This window comes from Lynx rufus, unplaced genomic scaffold (assembly GCF_022079265.1).
Source record: "Lynx rufus isolate CCGP_SWC_20201006 ecotype Redwood Valley unplaced genomic scaffold, mLynRuf1.p SCAF_1, whole genome shotgun sequence".
Classification (NCBI taxonomy): domain Eukaryota; kingdom Metazoa; phylum Chordata; class Mammalia; order Carnivora; family Felidae; genus Lynx; species Lynx rufus.
The window spans coordinates 192,760,433-192,776,526 of record NW_025814823.1 but is presented as its reverse complement, the minus strand read 5'-3'; the positions used below and the strand labels follow the sequence as shown (position 1 = coordinate 192,776,526).

At 48.7% G+C, this 16,094-nt stretch overlaps 1 protein-coding gene across 1 annotated transcript in view; it reads left to right on the top strand.

Moving 5' to 3' along the window:
• LARP1 (La ribonucleoprotein 1, translational regulator) overlaps positions 1 to 16,094 on the top strand; it is a 56,976-nt gene that overhangs the window by 27,452 nt on the left and 13,430 nt on the right. Inside the window, exons 2-11 of the mRNA XM_047092128.1 lie at positions 6,043 to 6,104; positions 6,355 to 6,420; positions 7,375 to 7,549; positions 8,475 to 8,603; positions 8,680 to 8,886; positions 8,986 to 9,148; positions 10,050 to 10,194; positions 12,926 to 13,100; positions 13,205 to 13,374; positions 15,245 to 15,637. Coding sequence (XP_046948084.1) covers positions 6,043 to 6,104; positions 6,355 to 6,420; positions 7,375 to 7,549; positions 8,475 to 8,603; positions 8,680 to 8,886; positions 8,986 to 9,148; positions 10,050 to 10,194; positions 12,926 to 13,100; positions 13,205 to 13,374; positions 15,245 to 15,637 — 1,685 coding nt within the window. The remainder of the gene's footprint in view (positions 1 to 6,042; positions 6,105 to 6,354; positions 6,421 to 7,374; positions 7,550 to 8,474; positions 8,604 to 8,679; positions 8,887 to 8,985; positions 9,149 to 10,049; positions 10,195 to 12,925; positions 13,101 to 13,204; positions 13,375 to 15,244; positions 15,638 to 16,094) is intronic.

Sequence of the window (16,094 nt, the reverse complement as noted above, 5' to 3'; positions counted from 1 at the left end):
AAGGCAGGGCTGGGCGTGGGGTTCCTCTGGAAGCCAGCAGTGCCAACGATACTTGTTCTTTGCCTCCGGAGAGCTGTGGCTGAAGGTGGAGGATGAAGCTGTAGCCTCAGGAATTAGTACTCGGAAAACAAAGCCTCTTTCCTTGGTGTGAAATCATAGAGGAGATGGGTTTTGTGAACTTACCACTCATTCAACAAGTCAGCACATTGCCAGGCCCTGAGCTAGACGCTGGGATTACTGCTGTCAGAACAGTCTGCTTCCTGGCCTCAAGGAGCCACATAGGGGGTGACGGTTCCAGCGCTGTGAGAGCATGTAGGAGGGACACTTTACTTGAGGTCTGAGAGGGTCCCCGAGGAGATTGACCTCATGGCCACATACAGATTAGCAAGTTGGTGAGTGTCAACTCAAGAAATACAGCCTAATAAATAACCTTGTTCCCTAAGTAGAAATTCTTTCTGGTTAGGCTAAACTCAGCCTATTCAGCTGCCAATCTCCAAGAGATGGTGCCAGCCCCAAAATAAACATTTGGCCCTCCCCATTCTTCTGGCACTGAGGCCGAGATCTCTGACCATCCATTCTCAGTCCCACAGGCTTTCTCCCATCCGGCCTAGGCCCGTCTTGCCTTTTACCCACATTTGTCCCCCAGTCTCATTTCCAGCTTCTCCCTCGTACTAGTTCTTTGTTACCATGACCTGAAGAGTTTGACTCAACCCGTGTGCCTTCTCACCCTAAAAACCACTGGCTTCCCATTGCTTGACCAAGTCTTTGCTCCTTAGATTTCCTAGATCTAGTCCCTCTGGGTAGCTTTTATTTCAAAGGGTCAGCAGCATTAGGATGTTTCTAGAACAAGACAGCATAGAAAATATTTCTTTTTATCTGGCTTTGTAGTGGGTGTTGATGGGTTTGGCCCCTGGGTAGGCTGAGAGAGATTCTGGAGGGCGAGCTCTGTCCCTCTTCCATGCTGAGTAAAAAGTTGAGTCACTAAATTTCTTCAACTGAAAGGGAACTCCAGGCCTTCCCTGTGCTCTTCCTTCCTCTACTGCAGCAGGGGCTGATGTCACAGCCCACCCCCACCCCGCCCCCCAGGACTTGTGGTGAATCCTCTCTCTTTCTTTCCTCTTCCCCTGGGAAACCTGCCCTGGAGCCAGGATGGCTTCTGGAGGGCGGTGTCCGGAAGAAGGGCCAGGCTGGAGCTGGACAGGGGATGGCATTTGTAATCTGAATCAGTGAATTGAACCACTTGATTCCCAGAAGTTGCTCTGATTCTTCTCATATTAAGAGATTATTTGATGGTCTCTTTTTCTCTTTAACCCTGAGGATGAGGGTTACTTGGCCATAGTAAACTTGGTGTGTGAATCTGAATTGAAATATTTAGCATTACTGTATGCTGAGCACTCTTATGCTCTGTTCCTTTAACTGTCACAGCAGTCCTATGAGATAATGGTGACTTTAGTTTTACAGATGAGAAAACTTAAGTTCAAAAAGCTTCTCTGGGTGCCTGGGTGGCTCAGTCGGTTAAGCATCAACTCTTGATTTCGGTCATGAATCTCCTGGTTCATGGGTTCGAACCCCACAATGGGCTCTGCACTGACAGCACGGAGCTTGCTTGGTATTCTCTCTCTCCCTTCCTCTCTGGCCCTCCCCCACTCGTGTTTTTTTTTCTCTCTCTCTTACTCTCCCTCCCTCCCTCCTTCTCTCTCCCTCTCAAAAAAAACAAAACAAAACTCAAAGGGCTTGTTAAGGGGCAGAGTATGTAGGGCCTCCAGCCAAGTGCAGTGGATGACAAAGTCCATGTTCTTATGATGGGCTGTCTGCTTTCCTAGACAAGTGTTTGAATGAAGGTGTGACAGTTGAGGAAGAGAGAACCTCAGAGGGTTAGATAGTGTTGTGCAGTCAGCCTCTCCGCTTTGCAGGGAGAGCCGCTCTCTGCCCTGCTCACCCTCAACGCCCACATTCTGCCCCCCCCTTGTTTCTCGGTATCTTCCATTAGCCATCGTGGTTTAGCTGCCTTGGTCCCCACCGCTCTCAGTGGAAAAATAGTGGGTTTGCCATGCAGATACAGGTGCATAGTCTTCTGGTGTTCCACAACCACACATAGAGATTTTGGTGTGCTTCATTTAATACACAAATGCCTGTGTGTATTTAGGGAAGCCCCTTCACCCCCTGGAACTAGAGTCATTCAGTATTGGCTCCTGGCTCAGGATGTTCCTGTGGGACAGAAAGTAGCTTTTCTCCTTTTCCAGATGTCTGTTAGCCCCCGACTTGTTTTAATCAGGAGGAAGGTACTCCTAGGGCCTCTGTCTGCCATCTGGCTCCCTTAGAATGCTAGACCTCAAGTAGGGTCCATCTCTCCACAGTTCTACTTCCTTCTGTACATGAGAACCTTTCCCTGTCTTCAGTAACCCTGTTTACCAGGAAACACCAGGGAAGCGCCCTAAGATTGCACCAGGAAGGAGTGGGTTGTCGTTTGTTTGTTTCTTTGTGAAAGCCAAAGTGCGAGTGGGGGAGAGGCAGAGAAGGATAGAGAATCCCAAGCAGACTCCGCCCTGTCAGCACAGAGCCCGACATAGGGCTCAAACTCACGAACCTGTGAGATCATGATCTGCGTTGAAATCGAGAGTCTCATGCTTAACGGACCGAGCCACCCAGCCACCCAGCCGCCCCCAGGAAGGACTTTTGACCCTACCAGTGGCCACATGGGATTTGTGGCAAGCTGGAGGGAGCACTTAAACAAAAAGAGTGGAGACCTGTGGCTGTCATCCTGGTTCTTCCCTAGGGAAGCCCCTTGAGGGCCTCTGCTCCATAACTGCAAACAGGGGGATTAGAACCATGGGTCCTTTTTTCTCACCTTCTACAGTCGTTTTCTTGGGCAGATGCAGAGTGGCGAGTTTAGTGTTTTTTGAGCTGGGCTCTGGTCACTGGCAGCTGGCACAAGTTTGAGAACGCAGAAGTGGGAGGAGGGGGCTTGTTCCCTCTTTGGGCTGGGATGATGCTGGACTTAGGGACTGGCACCTGCGTAAAGGATTGGTTTTCCCTGGGAACCATTTCAGATGCTAGGCCCTGTATATTAGGGAGCCGGAGAGAGACTCTTGGTTGGTTACCTGGTGAAGGAGGATGGCTGGAAGGGGACCCAGAAAGGGATGTGTAATTGAAGTCAAAAAGCCGAGTGTTTTTTCTTGTCTCCCACAGGGCCTGAGAGCAGTGCATCTGACTGAGCCCTCCTGCCTTTGCTTAAGCCCCACAGGATCTTAACAGATCTAGGAATTTTACGTAAAGGCAGAAACAGTCCTCTCTCCCTAGTGGACTTTTCTGTCTGTCTGGGAGACTTTGTTCCTCCTTGGAGCGGGGGCAGCATGAGGATGTAGCTGTGAGCAGAGCAAGAGCAGGGCACTGTGGGTCCCGGGGGCAGAGGGAGACTAGCTAGGGATGGGCCTTTTTCAGCAAACTTCACACAGGACTACTTGAATATTCCTGTGTATGCTCAGACTAGCCATATTCCCTCAGTCATCTTGGGGCTAGTGGGAGAATGGGGACATTTCCCAGGATGACAGGATGACTCTCCCATTAATCAGAGACTGAACTTTCAGTACTTTACCACGTCCCTTTGTGATCTCGGCAAATGGAGTGTCAGGCAGGGTGATCGCAGGATAGGACTCTTTCCAATTTTAAGAGTTTTTCTTAGGTTTATTTTTTATTAGAAGAAACAGACAATGCCCTGAAAAACTTTGCCTCACTTTTTCGAGGAAAGTCTTCAGGAACACCTTGCCCTATGAGCCTGATTCGCCCTTTCCACGTCTTGTTAACGAGCTTGAAGTTGCAGGTCCTTTGGCCTGCTCTTGTCCTGATAGCAAGCAGGGGGGTCCTTGGAGAAGTGATTACTCCCGTAACTCAGGTATAGTCACAGGAGATAACCCTGGGGTGGCTCCCTCTACCCAGTCCTGGTTTTGTTTTTGTTTTTTTAATATTTTAGTTTTTATTTATTTTGGGGGGGGGAGGGGCAGAGAGAGGGAGACACAGAATCCGAAGCAGGCTCCAGGCCCTGAGCTGTCTGCACAGAGCCTGATGTGGGGCTCGAACTCACGGACTGCAAGATCATGACCTGAGCTGAAGTCGGACCCTTAACCAACTGAGCCACCCAGGCACCCCTACGTGGTCCTGGTTTGAAGCACCAGCCTAGTCTGGGAACTGGGTGGTATTAGGCTTCTCAGAGCCACTGAGGATCAGCAAGAAAGTCGGTGCATAGTAGCTCCCTGATCTATGGGCTCCATCCTCTTGGCACTGAGAGATTTCTGGGTCTCCACTCTCCAGTACTGGGTGTAGAGGATGTTGTGGGCTGGGTTCCATAGCTCCAGCTCTCAGAAGGCATGAGGGGTGTCTTGAGGGGGCAGTGGTTCTGGTAAGGGTTGGAAGCCAAAGATGCCATGGCCTCATAGTTAGGAGTCAGGCAGGGACTCGTTCTACTCATTAAGAGAACATGGGTGTGCTCAAGGACTAGAAAACTCCTTTTGAGACCAGCTAGGCAGATTTCTCTGTTCAGGGACTGTGGGGGCAACATGATGGGAGAGAAGTGGGTGAGTAGAGCCCCAGGATGTACCTTTCCCGTGGGTCTCTGAGGGAGGAAGGGTTTAGAAACCCTTGTTCTTCAGAAGTGTGTTGGGAAAGCAAGTGTAGGTGTAGAAGGGACCAGACCTATTAGAGTTCTTCCTTTAAACAAACAAACAAACAAACAAACAAACAAAAGGTTTTCTTTTTAAAAAGCCCATGTCTCATTGAAATGACTGGAAAATTCCAAACAGAATTAAATCACTGTTAACATACTACTTTACTCCTGATGATACTTAGTTATATGGCCTTCCAGAATTCTTGTGAATATGTGCATATACACATTTTTTCTTTGCTTTACAAAAATAGAATTGCAGCTTTTCTCACTTACTGTGTTTCACATCTTTTATCTCTAGTAGAACATTATCTTTTTAATGACTGCTCTAAAAATTGCTTAAAATTTTTTTTTTAGTGTTTATTTTTGAGAGAGAGACAGAGTAGAGTGCAAGCAGGGGAGGGGTAGAGAGAGAGAAGGAGACACAGAATCTGAAGCAGGCTCCAGGCTCCGAGCTGTCAGCACAGAGTCCAAAGTGGGGCTTGAACCCACAAACCATGAGATCATGACCTGAGCCAAAGTCAGACGCTCAACTGATGGAGTCACCTAGGCACCCCTGCTCTAAACATTGTTAAGCTTTAATTTCTGTAGCCAGTTTTCTACTGTTGGAAATGTAGGTTGTTTTCAATTTTTTGAACTTACAAACAGCACTTTTGTTATGGACGGCTTTGTATATAACTCTAAACACTTGTCTAGTTTGTACTGATAAATTCCTAAAAGGAACATTGAGTCAAATGGGTCTCATGTTTTCTTTGGGAACTTGGAGAATAGCAGAGTCTTTCCTAAGTGGCTAACCTTTCTATTGACTGCAGGTCATTGAGGACAGAGCTGGTCCTGGTGGGGGGTGGGGATGCTTAGAAGAGAGAGCCCTGGATTTCTTGACTGCCAGCTCAGGGTTCTCCCCTTACCTTCCCCATGATCACTAGCCCAGGTCTGCTCACACACAGACTTCCACAGTGTTAGTTAGAGCCAGAGAAGGTCTTTCAGATCCTTCCTTCGTGGAACCTGCTGGGATTAGGGAGCCTTTAATTACAGAGCCAGCTCTGGCATGGCCCCAGTCTGTTGTAGACTTACCCTCTCCAGGCCTCAGTGCCCTCTTTATAGGAGAGTACAGAGCTGGGAGGGCCCTCCTGCCTCACTTCATGGGTGTTCATGGGGTGTTGTCCATTGGTTGTTTCCATGGTCTCATTTTCCACAACTTCTTCAGAGAGAGGCTGGTATACTTGTTACTGGTGTTTGAGCACGTGTCCTTCCCTCTTCACCATGTCTTCCTCCTTTGGAAACCTGCAGGTTGCTTGATGGAGTAGAGGCGGTCATGAGGATGAGCTAGCGGTGGCCACCTCCGTGGGCTGTGCATAACCATCTCTCCCTTCTTGTTCCCACAGAACATTCTGCTCCAGCTAAGGTGGTGAGGGCAGCAGTTCCTAAACAGCGCAAAGGCAGCAAGGTAAGGAGTAGGAGCGGGCTGCCTAAAGGGGGCTTCCTTGAAGAAAGAGGTGGTGGCCTCTTCTGAGCTGTGAGGTAGTTCTGGATCCTCTCTATAGCGGGGGAGCCCCTCTGGGCCTCCACTGTGGATGGTCCTAGTGGACAGATGATTGTGGGTTCTGATCTCTCGGGGGAGCTGTATTTTGTTTGGGTGAGGGGCTGAATGGCAGGGGCATGGCCACCCCAGGGCCTTCACAGAACGTGCCTTGCAGGTTGGTGACTTTGGAGATGCAATCAACTGGCCCACACCTGGAGAGATAGCCCACAAGAGTGTGCAGGTGAGTCTTTGGGGAAGAGTGGGCAGGTTTAAATGCTATGTACAAATGCACATTTGGCCTAAGTTCTCAGAGCCTCGGGTCTTAACTTTCTTGGTTTTTTCTTTTGAGAGGAGTGGTTGGTACAGTATGGGCAACTCTGAAATAGCTAAGGATCATCATCATTTGAGCCCTTGCTGTATGTCAGGGACTGCCAAGTGCTGCTTACCATTTCATCGAATCCTCACAGTGATTTAAAGATAGGTCCTTTAGTAATTCCCGTTTTACAGATGAGACCACTGAAGCTAATAACCAGCCGTTGGGAGAGGCTAATAACGAGCCCTTGATGGTCAGGTGGACCTTGGAAGTCAAGTCTGTTGTATTATTATTCCAGAGCCTGTGTTCTCCATCAGCTATACTTGGGTTGCCAGTGAGTGAAGCAGAAGAGTGGTCATTAGGCCAGGTACCCACCTCCAGACTATATGTCTTGGGGAAGCTTATGTAGTGCTCTTTAGTCCCAGCAGAGGAACTCCTGATCAGTCCCCCCCTTCCAGTGCTTTTGTTCTGGACTGATGGCCTAGATCACTCACTGGCTGTGGCCATTGGCCTTCAGTTCACACACAGGGTTGCTGTGGACAAGCCAAGGGCTAGCATCTCTTTCGTCCCACAGACTACCTGGACGGTCTGGTCCTATAGGGAGTAAACGTATGGCTCCTGTATCCTGGTGGGTTGTCTCAGTTACTGAGACTCAAGGAAAATGAAGAAAGAGGTTGTTTCCTACTTCCTGCCTGTTTGAGCACACTTTCCAGTGGAGGCATCTCAGGCATAAAAACAAGACCTAAGAATATATGTAGTCCAACCTGCCGTTGCATGCTGCGTCTTCCCTGCCCCACCTTTCTAGTGGCAGGGGTCCTTCTGCCCCATCCTAGGAGGCTCTCTGATTCACCTCACCCCCTGTTACTCTGCTTCCTACTGCAGCCACAGCCCCACAAGTCCCAGCCTGCCCGGAAGCTGCCCCCCAGAAAGGACATGAAGGAACAGGAGAAAGGAGAGGGGAGTGATAGTAAAGAGAGCCCGAAAACCAAATCGGATGAATCTGGGGAAGAGAAGAATGGGGACGAGGACTGCCAGCGAGGGGGCCAGAAAAAGAAAGGTGAGTGGCTTGGAACAGGCTTGGGAGAAGTGTGCAGGCAGAACTGTGAAGTATCAGAACTCGGGGCTGCTGGATGAGTTTCAGGAGCCCCGAGAAGTCCTTGGGAGGCTGAGTGGTGTAGGCCACTGGGCCAGCAATCTTCACTTCCGCCTGCTGTCCATCAGTTCCTTCTCTTACTTAACAAGCATCCAGTAAGCCCTGTTCTCGGCAGTTGGGCTCCAGCAGTGCACAAGACAGATGAGGTCCCCGCCTCAGAGGAATCTTAATGTATCTTGTTGTATTGCTGTCCCATGTAAGATTTCATTTAAAACAAGAGTTTCCATTGCCCTCGCTAAGATGTTTAGGGTACAAGTTTGGCTGCTTTGACAGAGATTCAAAGTAACAGTAGTTTAAACAAGGTAGAAGTTCATTTCTCTCATCTGACAGCTGAGTGTAAGTAGGCCAGGCCTAGAATGGCAACTATTCCTTTCCTTTCATCTTGCTGTGGTGTCTTGGCTCTTTTCATCCAAGATGGTTCACTCTTTCCCTCTTCATTCCACTTAGCAGGAACGGGAAAGGGGAGAGCAGTTCCCTTTTAGGGACTCGGCCTGGAATTGACTACTTTCACGGAGCTCTCCATAGACAGAATTTTGACAATGTCTACAGGGAGCCTGGAAGTGCAGTCTTGATTCTGGGCAGCCATGCGTCTGGCTCCGGAAAGGGGTTCTCTGACCATGGAGAAATTGATATTAGGAGTCAGCTGTGAGTGTCTGTCGCACTGAGGTCCATGGCTTCCTTATTTTAGAGATGAAAATGAGGTCTAGTGTGGGTCATCAAATTGTGAATCAGGTCTGTTGCTCGAGACAGCAAAGAATGGTTGGGGGTAGGGATGGCTAGGAGAGACCTCTCCTTCAAGCCTTCCTCATGTGCCCATGCTGTCCTCCAGGGAACAAACACAAGTGGGTTCCGTTGCAAATAGACATGAAGCCTGAAGTGCCCAGAGAGAAACTGGTCTCGCGCCCTGCTCGCCCGCCAGAGCCACGGCACACGCCTGCCAACCGCGGGGAGATCAAAGGTATGCGCCGCCCACTGTGGAGGGCCTGGGCATGGGGGTCACCCTCAAGCCTGACCCAGCGCCCCTCTCCCCATAGGGTCTGAGCCTGCCACCTACGTGCCCGTGCCCATGGCCCCCCCCACCCCAGCCTGGCAACCAGAGACCAAACCGGAGCCTGCCTGGCACGACCAGGATGAGACATCGAGTGTGAAGAGTGATGGGGCTGGTGGGGCGCGGGCTTCCTTCCGTGGCCGTGGACGGGGGCGTGGTCGCGGCCGGGGACGCGGCCGGGGTGGCACTCGAAGTACGTGAGGCCCCTTTGGGCTCCGGGATGTCCGAGGGAGTGTGGCGGGGGCGGCGGGCAGGGCTCTCCTCTCCCTTATGGCGCCCATTTCCCCCATAGCCCATTTTGACTACCAGTTTGGCTACCGAAAGTTTGATGGTGCAGAGGGGCCTCGCACCCCCAAGTACATGAACAACATCACCTACTACTTTGACAATGTCAGCAGCACTGAGCTTTACAGCGTGGACCAGGAACTGCTCAAAGACTACATCAAGCGCCAGATGTGAGTGGACAGGAGCCTTCTTCCTGGAGGGATGCGTAGGGGCCCGGGAGCCGTCAGAGGTGGCTGCTGGCAGAGTAGGGATGGGCAGGTCCTTCTGGTGCTAGGGACAGTGCCTGCCCCTGGCTGGAGCTGAAAAAGTTAACCGCTGCTCATCCTTTAAAAGTTAAGTTTTCATAATAAAAGCTAGTTTTTCATAAAGGTAATATTTATTGCAAAAGTAATACCATATTTGCCTAAAGAAAATTTAAAATGATCACAACAAAAAGGAGAGGCAGTGTCCAGAGTCCAGCCCTTTGTGCACTTCTGTTTATAATGGCAGCACGGTCAGAACGCTAGGAAACACCTAAGGAGTCCACACAGTTAGTAAGGCTTGCTATTAAGTGCTTTCTAGGCATCCTCTTATTTAGTCCTGCAGCTATCTTGTTCCTACGAGCTGGGTCTTCTCTCCAGTTCGTAGGTGAACAAACAGACCCAGAGTGTTGCCCAGAGTTTCATGGCTAGTATTTCAAGGCACAGATTTGAATCCATTTCTGTCTGATGGCAAAACCCTAGCTCTGAACCACTCTGATGGTCCCTCAGTCGGGGGAGCCATACAAGGAGGTGGATCATTTCAGTAAAGTGCAGTAGTATTTTAGGAGCAGAGGAGAAAGTGGCCAATAACATTGGAACTGGGTTTTAAAGGAAGATGAGGGGTTGGCCAGGCATACGAAGAAGCCGAAGGGCAGGGGGAATGGTTAGGGAGCCATAAAAAGATAGCATCTCTTTTCAGCCTGCAAAATTGTACGTTCAGCTGGGTCAGGGTCGGTCAGAGGCTATGTGCGGTGGCTGGGGTGTTCCGAACAAGAAAAGCAGACTCCTAAATGATGCTGCAGCAATCATCTGTCTTCTCCCCTCCACCTAGTGAATACTACTTCAGCGTGGACAATTTAGAGCGAGACTTCTTCCTGCGACGGAAAATGGATGCTGATGGTTTCCTTCCCATCACCCTTATTGCTTCCTTCCACCGAGTGCAGGCTCTTACCACTGACATTTCACTCATCTTTGCGGTAGGTCTCCCTTCCTGGGGCTGGGGTGCAGGGGAAGGAAAGGTCCTTACTTAAGGAGCTAGAGTTTGGGCCACGGCAAAAAACCCTGGAGGAGTCCCCATCTGATGAATTCTGCTAAAGTCGCAGGGCTTGGCCAGCCTCTCTGCCTCCCTTCTTGCCTCTCTCTCTCTCTCTTATTATGGAAAATTGCAGATATTTCAGAAGTAGACAGCATGGTATGATGAACCCAGCCTCAGCAGTTACCACCTCATGGCCCATCTTACTCCATCTATCCCCCATCTGTGTTTCCTGTTTCAAATTACTTCGCAGAAAATGTCAGGTAATCTGACATTTCATCCACGTTTCAGTACTTATCTCAAAAAGATAAATACCTGCTAAAAACCTAGTCACCATGTCGTTATCACATGTACAAGTATTAATTCCTTCATATGTCCAGATACCCAGCCAGTTGCAAATTCACCCCACTCGTCAAAACTGAGACTCAGGATCCAGACAAGACCCATATGTTGTCTGAAGTCTCCCCTTCCCTTCTCTTTTTCCTTGCAGTTTATTATTTCAATAAACTCGGTTGTGTATTTTGTCAAATTTCTCATGGGACACAGTGGTGTCATTTAGCATATTCTTGTATATTCCAAATTTTTTGTAAATTGGTGGTCCAGAAGCCTGATCAGATTCAAGATTCAGGTTTCGGGGGTTTTCCTCCCGTCTTCGTCGAGAGTAAAGATCATGATAGATTCTCTCAGGTGGCACATAGCGTTTCATTTGTTCTCTTGTGCTAGAAGCTGCTATTGATGACTGTCTGGTATTTCATTAGGGATTGTAAAATGGTAAGATTCTAATTCTGTCAATCTGTCTTCATTTGTTACCTGGAATACCTCTTTAAGGAGAAACTTTGCCTCATCAGCTATTCAGTTACCAAGAGGTATGGTTTGTACAGAAAGGGTGGATAAATGCTTGAACTTTCCTTTGTTAACCAGTTTTCAGAATTATGAGTTGATCCCTAATAGCTTTAAAGGTTTGGCGCTTGGGATTGTTTTTTTGTTTTGCTTGGGATTGTTTTTTTGTTTTGTTTGTTTTTTTCTTTTTCTTTTTTTCCTTTAGTATCTTTTAGTACCATTACAGTGTTACAACCTGTGAATTCAAACATACTGCAGTTTTTTCAACCCATTGCAGTTCATATGCTGAATCAAATTGTCCCATCTTTGGCTAGTGGAGCCTTGGTTCATCTTGTGCGTTTCCTGCCTCAGTTAGGGAATTGGCCATATTTTCAAGAAATTCTGGGACCTCACTTCTGGGGAAATGGTATTTATATACTACAGTCTGAGTTGATTGTTGCTGTTTTGATTGGTCATTGTTTTCTGGAGTTTTTTGTTTTTGTTTTTTTGTTTTTGTTTTTATGCATCATGAGATAATACTGATATTTTCTCTTTTTTTTTTTTTAAGTTTGTTTTTTATTTATTTTGAGAGAGAGTGAGCCAGGGAGGGGCAGAGAGAGAGGCAGACAGAATCCCAAGAAGGCTCTGCACACCCAGCACAGAGCCTGATAGGGGGCTTGACCTTCCAACCGTGAGATCATGACCTGAGCTGAAATCAAGAGTTGGGCACTCGACTGACTGAGCTACCCAGGCACCCCTCTACTGATATTTTCCATTATAGTTCAGGACTACAGGATCTTTATTCAACCCCAACTATCTTCTATTTGTAATACTCCTTTATCCTGTGCCCCAAATTCTAATTGCTGATGACATCAACATAATGATTCATTTGTTTTATTCAACAATTTATATAGCCTATTCTTGTAATAATAACCTCTACTACTAAAAACAGGGTTTTTTTCTTATACACTCAAATGACTGTATTTTCAAGTTATTACTTGAAATAATCTCTGTGTGGTCATGTCTCTAACTTGATGTGTATTAGTTTTGTTAGTTTCATTTTGCTCTCGAGTTTTAGGGATTGCTTTTTTCCCCTCTAATTTCTAATTTGTTTTACATTTAGGTAAAACATTTACATGGTTCAAAGTCAACATGGTATATTCCGAGAAGTCTGATTTAAAATTCTCTCACTTCCACTTTTTTCCCTTTATTTTCCTGTAGGCAACTTGTTTTGAATCCTTCCATTAAAAAAAAAAGCCTAAGTAAAAGTCTCTCTGTGCATTTATATCCTACCCCTTTCTTAGTTAAATGACAGCATATAGTGCCTGTATTTCTTCACCTGTTTTTTGTTTTCACTTACTAACTCTGGGAGCTGACTGCATAGTAGTACATAATAGGAAGATGCTCTTCATTCCTATTTACAGTTGCATATATATCTTTTCATATATTTGCCAGCGTATCTTTGGTATAGATTTCTAGAAGTGAGAAGCCTGCACTAAAGGGCAAATGGCCGGATTCCTTTTCTCCAGAGGTTGGCCTTTGCATTCTCACCAGCAGAATAGGAGAGTGCCTCTTTCCCCAAACTGTCTGTGCCAGTATTTCTCTGGGGACAGATTCCTGGATGCAGAATGGCAAGGTCAAGGGGCAGGTGGGTTTTTCATGTTGGTACCCTCCTACAAGTTTGCACAGCTCCTTTGCCCACCAGCTGTGGAAGATGGTGCCAGTTTTCTTATACCCCTGCCAGCACTAGACTCCTGCCTGAGCTCGTGGGGCCCAGTCCTTCGTCTGCCAGCTTCCAAAAATCTCATTCTGTCCAAGTCTTTCCTCTGCATTGTCTCCCTCCTTCTCTCCTGCAGGCCCTAAAGGACAGCAAGGTGGTGGAGATCGTTGATGAGAAAGTGCGCAGGAGGGAGGAGCCGGAGAAGTGGCCTCTTCCTGGTCCCCCAATAGTGGATTATTCCCAGACCGATTTCTCCCAGCTTCTCAACTGCCCCGAGTTTGTGCCCCGTCAGCACTACCAGAAGGAGACAGGTAGGTACTGGAGACCTGTAGGTGCCTTCCTGTTGTCCTTGTCACCCAGCCAACTGGCATCAGGAGGACTAGAAGGTTGAGGGTCTCACCTTTCCACCCTCCAGAGTCCGCACCTGGCTCTCCCCGCGCAGTCACCCCAGTGCCAACCAAAACAGAGGAGGTCAGCAACCTGAAGACACTGCCCAAGGGCCTGTCTGCCAGCCTGCCTGACCTGGATTCTGAGAACTGGATTGAAGTGAAGAAGAGGCCGCGGCCATCCCCAGCACGACCCAAGGTGTGTGGGACGTGGGCTGGAGCATGGAGAAGGGGATATCGCCTGGGTACAGGGCTCTGAGGGGCTAGCTGGCAGGCTGGGTGGCTCAAGGTAGCGATGTGATCTGAGGTCAGCAGTGACTGCAGGAAAGCTGGTAGGACTGTTTCCCTTTCCAGTGAGGACCACTGCTCAGGATAGCCCTAGCTGAGTGGGATTTTCCATGGGAAGAAATCATACAGCCCCGGGCAGCAGTGTCCCAGGTTTCTTGATGTTTGGCTCTTATTTTTGCCCCATCTAAATTGCTGGGGCTGCTTTAATGCCTAAGTGTGTCCTCATTGTCCCCTGTATAAGCCCCTCAGGCCCTCTGAAGAGGGAAGGGAGAGGAAACAGACACACGGCCTGGATGTAGCGTTAGTCTAGACTAGAGCACCAGTCTCCTGTCACCGATGGCTGTTGACCTTGGGCAGCTTGTTTAATATCTCAAGTTTTTAGTGTTCCCATCTTCACATAAAAGAAAGGAGGGCTTAGACTGCTCTAGAAATTATAAAGCAATATGCCAGTAGTGTGCATTGAGTCCACTGTTGGAAAACGGTTTCCATTTCCGACTAAAATGAGTGCCCCCTTTCCAGAAGCGGATGTGTGCTCTGTCCCATCCCCCACCTCCTCTTAAAGATCTCTTTGGTCTGAGGCTTGTAAGGCGGCTTCATAGATGACCTTGGACTTTGGGGCCTGAAATTCTATGCCCCCTTTTCCATTGTGCCACTGTGACTGTCTCCCTTGTCTCCCTCTTGTTCAAACCCCAACTTCCCTATCTCTTCTGGCTGTGATCCTTTGACCACAGAGTGTCAGGGATCAGGCCAGAGTCCTGAGGACCTTTAGGAGGTCCAGGCTTACAGACTGTGAAGGCTTTGGAAAGACAGGCAGGCTTAGCCCCCATTCCAGAAACAGAGCCCGCTCGCACCTGGCCTATCTTGAACCTTAAAATCGAGTAGGTTTGGAGTTTACATGGGAAGCTTTTTGCAAAGCATGGAATTGACTTTTTGGATATAGATTATGAGGTAGACAAATGCTTCTGCGCCAAAGTGTCAGGTAAATTCAGTCTAGCAACGGTCTGAAATATTTTCTTTTGCTGAAAGCACCTTGTTGTCTCTTGCATCTGGAACATGCTGTTCTTCCTGCCTAGCACACTCTTGGTCCCTGCCTTCACCTGGCTTACTTACACTCATCCTTCAGTAATTACAGCTCCCCGGAAGCGTTCCCTGACTGTCCCCACCTCTAGTTCGTTAATAAGTGCCTCTCCCTATGTACTCCACAAATTCTATTTATAGTTAGTCTTTACCAATACCACATTACACTTGGCTGGCTGGTTGTTTGACTTTTTCTCCCACTAAACTGTGAGCTCCTGAAGTTCAAGAATTGTGCCTTGTTCATTATTCTGCTTTTAGGTTCTTCATTCAGGGCCTGGTGCCAGTGGGTGCTTGCTCACTCATCAGATAGTTGAACATCTGCTGTTACTAGGTCCCAGTCTAGGTACTGGGGATATGATGAAAAGCAAGGCAGCTGTGGCCCTTGCCTCATGAAGCTTCCGTTTTCTTAGATTTTGGATAGATGGAACAGATGGATCAACCTGTTGAACTTCTGCTGTGTGCTCACTCCCGGGCTAGGTGAATGAGAGCACAGGTGGCTGCAGGGAACTTGTCACCTCATTGTTTATGAGTGACTGTGTTGTGAGCCGGGAGAGAAGAAACCTGGAGTCCTAGGGGACTGGCTCCAAAGCTGACAGCTGCGGCTTGGTGGCATGGCCAGTGCCCCTCTCTCGGCGGACAGCTACAGAGGCCGGTCCGAGGGCGCCCCGGTGATTCCCTCTCCCCTTGGTCTGTCCCCATTTTAGAAGTCCGAGGAGCCCAGGTTCCTCCACCCGACCTCTCTGCCTCCGCAGCTGCCCGCTCAGCAGCTGACGTCCAAGGAGCAGGATGAGCAAGAGGAACTGGATTTCCTGTTTGACGAGGAGATGGAGCAGATGGATGGGAGGAAGAACACCTTCACCGCCTGGTCTGATGAGGATTCTGACTATGAGATCGATGACCGGGATGTCAACAAGATCCTCATCGTCACCCAGACGCCACCTTACATGCGCCGGCACCCTGGGGGGGACCGCACTGGCAACCACACCTCTCGTGCCAAGATGAGCGCTGAGCTGGCCAAGGTCATTAACGACGGGCTCTTCTACTACGAGCAGGACCTGTGGACTGAGAAGTTCGAACCTGAGTATTCCCAGATCAAGGTGAGGCTCGGACACGGCACTGGGGGTGGAGCCTGGGGTACCTGTAGTGCGTGGGACAGGGGAAGGCTGATGAGCGGTGTGGCCTTGGGCACAGAGCCTCAGTTGTCCTCGTGTATGGAAAGGGGGTGGTGATGGACGCCCTGCTGGAGCATTCGGTGAGAAGAGACATGTAAACACTTTGTAAGCTGTGCCAGGGCAGGAGATGACTGTTGTGCCAGCTGAGCATTGCGTTTAAGGTCGTAACAGTCGGCCAGATGCCAGTGGGGAAGAGAATGAGGATTCGATTGGCACTTCTAGTCTCAAATATTTAGGCCCATATAAAAGTTGAAAGGCCTTTTAAGGCACTTGTTTTGAGTAGAGAAGATAGAGAAAAGACAGGCTTTTTAAAAATCACTGTTGCCCGGAAACAGTCAAAACTTTCTGTAGGTTTTTACAGAGCGACTGTGTGTGGTGGTAG